At 34.8% G+C, this 7056-nt stretch overlaps 1 protein-coding gene across 1 annotated transcript in view; it reads left to right on the top strand.

Annotated features, from left to right (window-relative positions):
* Positions 1-7056, top strand: part of LOC107659090 (protein spire homolog 1-like) — a 30653-nt gene that overhangs the window by 19392 nt on the left and 4205 nt on the right. Inside the window, exons 8-12 of the mRNA XM_016447915.1 lie at positions 1313-1399; positions 1545-1674; positions 5125-5273; positions 5357-5450; positions 6826-6968. Coding sequence (XP_016303401.1) covers positions 1313-1399; positions 1545-1674; positions 5125-5273; positions 5357-5450; positions 6826-6968 — 603 coding nt within the window. The remainder of the gene's footprint in view (positions 1-1312; positions 1400-1544; positions 1675-5124; positions 5274-5356; positions 5451-6825; positions 6969-7056) is intronic.

The following is a 7056-nucleotide window of genomic DNA, read 5'->3' as shown; positions in this document are numbered from 1 at the left end:
TTGCCATTGCGGTGACCGGCGGGCTTGGGTCAATGGCAGGCTCGTCTTCGGAGCGGCAAAACGTGCGGCGCCTTCCATGCCGGAGGGAAAAAACAGGAAAACAAAAACTATCAAAAAGGCGGAACTCAAACACGGGGAAAAAGACGCCGCTCACTTTCCGTTTTTGTGGTCTTGCTTTCTGTCACGATGTGGGTAGATGAGGCACACAGCGAAGGGGTAATCCAAAGGTGAGTCTTTTATTAACAAACAAAGAGGGTAACACTGACAACCACACATCCACAACGTAACTTTAAAGCAAGACAAAGGAACTGAGGAAAGCACAGGGTATATAAACATGGAACGTGATTAGGCAAAACTGAAACAGGTGGAGAACTCCATGAAAACAGGTGAACAGAATAAACGATGATTAACTAAATGAGAACAGGAACTGAACCAAATAGGGGAAAACAGGAACTAAACAGAGACAAGCACATGACAGTATGAGGCATGCAAACTACACATTAACTTAATTATCAAAGATCTAATAAACATTTTCAGAAGTTGCATTCAAAACAAATATTAATTGCTAAATATCTGGTGCCTGTTCATGACATAAACTATATCTAAATTATATTAATAGACAGTGGCTGCAATTATAAGAGGATTAATGATGTTTACACCCAAAATGAGTCTGTGCTACACTGTAAAAAATAAACCTGTGAAATCTGAGGTAAAATACGGCTGCGGCATTGCAGGTTTAAATTAAATTTGCGGTAAAAAATAAACAACAACAACTATATATTTCATTAATTTTATTAATCTAAAGTAATAAAATCTATTTTGTACCTGTATAATATACTGATGACCACTGTAATAATACAGATGGGGAAAAGAGCCACGTGATGAATTAGTTCATCACAAGTAATCTTTCCACAAGCTGAAGTAAATGCTAATATATAAAACACCATCATGGTAACACACATGACACTAAAATAATTCAATAAACATTAATTAAACAACATAAGATTAAACATAAATGCACATAATAACAAAAACTAAAGGGAAGCATGATTATTTTAATAACAGTGTCACACAGAGAAATATGGGAATGTCATTTTACGGTTTTTCACTGTAAATTATAAGACGACTGTTCGTTTTTTTTTTTCCCAAAATCTGTACATTTAACAATATTTTATGTAAAATTACAGCTATTACAGTTTTTCACCATATATAATAAGGAAACTTGCTGTTCTTAAAGTAGCATTTTTACAGTCTCTATGGTTTAAAACTGTGTGTGTGTGTTCAGATCTCTGTCGGTCTCTTTCTGTCTCAGGTGAATGGAGATATTCCTCCCAGGTTAAAGAAGAGCGCTCACGAGGTCATACTGGAGTTTATCAGGTCCAGACCCCCCCTCAACCCCGTGAGTGCTGCTTATTCACTTCATACACACACCGAGACTGATTTGCATGTGCTGTCTGCAGTGCATGATTCTTGTGACAAGGTAAATTAAATTTACTCATGCAACTCTTTCTAAAATACTCCATGATATGTGCGTGTGATTTCAGGTGGCGGCGCGTAAACTCAAACCGCAGGCCGAACGCCCTCCCAGCCTACATGAGCGCATTCTGGAGGAGATCAAATCCGAGAGGAAGCTGAGGCCCGTGTCGCCCGATATGATCCGTAGAAGTCGATTTGGTGAGACTTTAACACACACATGCCTACAGTGCTGTACGTGCATTTACTCCTGGAGATGGACGTAAACGGCAGGTCATTTAAAGCAGCTGAATGTGCATTGTGGATCATGTATGAAGGTCACTGCACACGCTTACAGCTCGATGTTGGAATCAGACTTGGTGATGTTCAAATGAGATGAACAATCACAGAAACAAACCCGTCTTGAGGTTTGCTCTGATTGCAACGCAGCAGCCACACAAGTACCAGCTTCTGTGTGTGGCGTATATCTGCTTCATACATGGCTGATATTATCACGACCGTCTCGTGTTATTCAGTCCGTCTGCATACATTGAAAATGAATGAAATGTCTCAATCGCAAGTCTGATCTGGCTATAACCAATATCTACAATGAGTATTACTGAATGAACGATCTTCTGCTGTTGTGAATCTAAATCCTTGCCTGTTTTCTTGCAGTCATTCGGCGTCTTAGCATGTCTCGAGCAAAAAAATCTAAATATTGAGAAAATCATCTTTAAAGTTGTCCAAATGAAGTTCTTAGCAATGCATATTACTAATCAAAAATTAAGTTTTGAGATATTTACGGTAGGAAATTTACATAATATTTATGGAACATGATCTTTACTTAATGTCCTAATGATTTTTGGCATAAAAGAAAAATCAATAATTCTGACCCATACAATGTATTGTTGGCTATTGCTACAAATATACCCCAGAGACTTAAGACTGCTTTTGTGCTCCAGGGTCACATATGAATAAAATATACATTGTTGACATATGGTTGCTACATATAATCATTATATAGATATTATGTACATATACAGATTTAACTTTGGAGATTTTATATATGTTATAAACTTATATCTTCATCTATCCAGAGAATGTACGACACACGTATGTAAAAATTATAAATCACCTTATAGGTAACATATATGGCAATATCACTCTTGATATAGGGCAATACATGTCATATATTACATTTCCGTATGGGATCAGTAAAGAGCTGACATTCAGGAGATTATTTCATATTTACACTATTTCATGTTTCATATCGCTGAAATAACTGTCTTGTGATATGTAATTACTCATGTTGTTATAAGATGTAATGCATGCTGATCTGAGAGCTGCTCACAGCAGATGTTTATAGAAAGAGTCACACAGAAAGGGTTCTCATCTAAGAGGATGAGTGCGCAGAATTGAATCTGAGGGTTTTCAGGATCCACAGACAGAGGAAAGCTTGTGTTCTTCAGTAGCGGCTGGACTTTAAAGTTTTATAGCAGTACTATGGTACAGCAGCTTCACATAGGGTTTGGACACTTCAGTCACACTTCAGATATCTGAATGTCTTTGCATTAGTAACAAAATGTCAAAGCAGCTGTTATGTGTTTTAAGGAAAGAATAGCACACGTTTAGAAAAGTGCATCGTTTGCTTTTATATGTGACTCACTGTACCGAGTGATTACTATATTTATATCCCATGGTATTTACATGCTAAAGTACAACCATTGTACCAAAAAATCATGAAAGTATCAGTGTTTGTTATGCCATTTTATCAATACCGCCTTATACACACTTTATAATGTTCCAAATTCACTCAAATGCTCACATTGGGTCTAAAAGTCTGAGACCATGTGGAAATGCAGTTTTTATTTAATTGGAATTGTAAATTAAGAAAAGTTACAATGTCAAATTAATCGTAATTAATTCAGATTGTGCTCTAAGCATTGATCATGTGACTCTTTGTATAGATGGTCAGATTTTCCTTCACTGAAGCTCTTTGGAGAACATGATCATCGGGTTTATGCTCATGTAGCTCCAGTGAGACACAAATAGAAATGCATCATTTTCACTAGTGGTCTCAGAGGTTTGGACCCCACTGTAAGCGATATAGTGTTTGATATTCTGTCTTTACGTCACACATGCTCTCATCTGTGCTGACGTTTCATGTGCTCGTGTTTGTTCTGTGTCTGTGTGCAGATTGTGCTGATTATAGTTTCTATTGACTCTGTTAGTGCTGTATTTTAGGACCTGATCAAATCTATTTTGTACACCTCACATTTTATTCTGAAATAGCAGAAATGTAAAACTATGCAAAACAACAAAACAGACATAAAAATCTAAAAAGTAAGATTCCTTGTAATGTCTGACGGTTGGGTAAAGTACTGTAAAAAGTGTTTTCTTTACTAAAGCAACTGATTTATTTTGGTAATCATAACACATTCCTGTATCTCACAACATTTCTGCTGATTTGCAAATAACAAGACCTTATTACCTAATTTGATGATGCTGAGTTCAAACATATCAATAAAAACTTTCCATCACAAAAACAGAATTAGGATTTTTCAAATTATACGTATGTATCAGTTTTAATGCACTTATCAAAATCAAAATAAAAAAACTGTCAAATGTCAAAAGTTTTTTAATGATGAAAAGAATTTTCCAACATGTATCATTTAACATAACATCTGTGGAAAAATATGTTCAAATAGTCTGTTTAATGCCAAATGTAAGTTTAAAAACAAAGATTTTTCACAAAATCTGTCATTTTCTGTTTGGATGTAGCAGAAAACTTCTGGCTCATGTTTGCATTTTCACTCTCACTGGCCATAACTCAAACCTTGAAATCAGGATTAGGCTTAAAATAATGTCATACCTGCTGAGAATTGAACAAATCCTTGTGATCCGGCTCAGATGAAGACAGGAATCGTGACTTTGTGTCAGTTTTTCTGCTGATTAAGGGAGAACACAAGACTTCTTCACCAACAGATGCTTTTAAAAAAACTAAAATGCTACAAAATGCATCATATTTTGTGAGAAAGTGTGACGTGAACGAGTAAAAGCCACTATTTTTGGAATCAGCACCTCAAAATTAGTAAGAAACAAGTACTGGGTTTCATTCTGCAAATATGTGACCCTGCAGCACAAAAGCAGTCTTAAGTCGCTGGGGTATATTTGTAGCAATAGCCAACAATACATTGTATGGGTCAAAATTATTGATTTTTCTTTTATGCCAAAAATCATTAGGATATTAAGTAAAGATCATGTTCCGTGAATATATTTTGTACATTTCCTACTGTAAATATATCAAAACGTAATTTTTGATTAGTAATATGCATTGCTAAGAACTTCATTTGGACAACTTTAAAGATGATTTTCTCAATATTTTGATTTTTTTTGCACCCTCAGATTCCAGATTTTCAAATAGTTGTATCTCGGCCAAATATTGTCCTATTGTCCTAACAAACCATACATCAATGGAAAGCTTATTTATTCAGCTTTCAGATGATGTATAAATCTCAATTTCAAAAATTTAAATTTTGTGATCCTGGGTCACATATGATACAGGATGGTGTTATTTCTGTCAAAATAAATACCATTTTTTGTAAAACATACTTAATTTTCTTTGTGTCTCTTTTTGCTCTTCATGTACATGTTCTGTGCTGTTTTCTACAGACGTGTCCTCCTCGGATGGGGCGAGGAAGGCCTCCAGCACGCTGTTGTTGGCCAATGGCGTGTCGCTTCAGCAGAAAGGCTCCGGCGGCTTTCAGAGGAAAAGGCTTCAAGCACCGACTCTGGCTGAACTGGACAGCTCTGATTCAGACGTGAGGACTGTTATACACATCGTTTTTGGCCATATACTCGTTCTGTAAGCCAGTTATCTTCAGTGATGTGCTATCTCGTTCAGGACGAGACCTTAGGTCAAAGGTCAGCCAGCTGCTCTAGCATCTCCACATCGATGGTGGACGACACGTCACCAGAATCCGTCCTGAGCAAGAAAAGTGAGTCGTTCCTGATGCACACTTATTTATTTTTATTTAAAAAAATATATATTTTAATACACAGCTCTCTAAAATATTTTAGTGTAATTGGTTAATCATAGCATTAGTCATATATATTTTTATAATGGTGCTAAACTGTATATTTGACTATTGTTCATGGTAACTAGTCTCCTAAACTCATAGTTTCATGTCCCATATTCTGTGTTATTATTGTTTAGTAAAACTAAAATTATAAAAAAAATAAATAAATAAAATAAAATTAGTAATAAATGTTTTTTTATTATTATTTTAATAATTGTAATGATTTTTCATAATTTTTTTTTTGTAATTAAATTTTTAATTTCAATTAAAATGTTTTCTTGGTAATTGAAATGAAGCTGAAATACAATAAAATATAAATACTAGATGAAAAACTTGCAGAAAAAAATAGAAATGTTACTTTGGCAACTAACTGAAATAATATAAGATGAACAATGACTAAAACCAAAATAAAAATAAATTAAAACTATATAGAAATATAAAAAAGATATAAAACCGTATGACAAAATTACTACATTTTAAATTAAAATGAAAAAGTAAAAATATAAACTTATATAAATTTTGAAGTTGAAGTACATAATTACTAAAACTGTAATAAAAATACAATAAATCTAAATAGATAAATGTCAAATATTCAAAAAAAAAAAAATTTCACTGAAAACAAAAAAGCTAATTCAATATATTAATAATTATAAATAATACTAAAATAACTCTGCTAATATTACTTAATCCTCTCTTCTCTTTTAAATTAAATTTAAAATAAATAAATAATCTATATTTAATGTCCATTTATTTTTATTAGTTCCTGAGTAAAATGAGAAGGATAATGTACAGTCAACAGGCCTCTACTTTATGTCTCGGTCCAGATTATAATTTTCACAAACTGATTTAAAGCATTTATTATGTTCTAGCTCTTAATAAAGTTACCAAGCCGACTGGCAAGATATGTTTTATGACCTTTTTTGCTGGCTTTAAAACTAAAGCAAGTGTTCATTTAAAGGGGTCATATGATGCGATTTCAAGTTTTCCTTTCTCTTTGGAGTGTTACAAGCTGTTCGTGAATAGATAAGATCCCTAAAGTTGCAAAGACTAAAGTCTCAAAACCAAAGCATGTCAACATATTCTGTTACACCAAATACACAAAATAATGATCTTTAAAAAAGCATCATATGTCCCCTTTAAGACCATTATTCTCACTGATAGCTGTTCACAGTAAAACCAGAGGTCATTTAAGTCCAGTTTTTGATTTGTTTCATACTGCAGTGCCTGCTAGTTACTGTCAGTTTGATTGATAACAGTGTTAAATAATGAGTCTCTATCGTCCTCTCTCTCTCAGCTCCGCCCATGTTCCTGCCCATCTCGTCCACGCCGCAGCCGGAGAGACGTCAGCTCACCCAGCGCCGGCACTCCATCGAGAAGGAAACACCCACCAGTGTGCGTCACTTCCTGCCGCCCTCCAGACACAGCTCAAAATCCTTAGTAAGTGAGGAAGTAATGGGTGACATTTACAAAGCCTTGCTCAAGCTCTTGTTCTGTCCAGGCTGGACTATTGCAGTGCTCTCTTGGC

The sequence above is a fragment of the Sinocyclocheilus anshuiensis genome, unplaced genomic scaffold (genome assembly GCF_001515605.1).
Source record: "Sinocyclocheilus anshuiensis isolate Anshui unplaced genomic scaffold, SAMN03320099.WGS_v1.1 scaffold411, whole genome shotgun sequence".
In the NCBI taxonomy this organism is placed as follows: domain Eukaryota; kingdom Metazoa; phylum Chordata; class Actinopteri; order Cypriniformes; family Cyprinidae; genus Sinocyclocheilus; species Sinocyclocheilus anshuiensis.
This window is presented reverse-complemented; position numbering and strand designations above follow the sequence as displayed.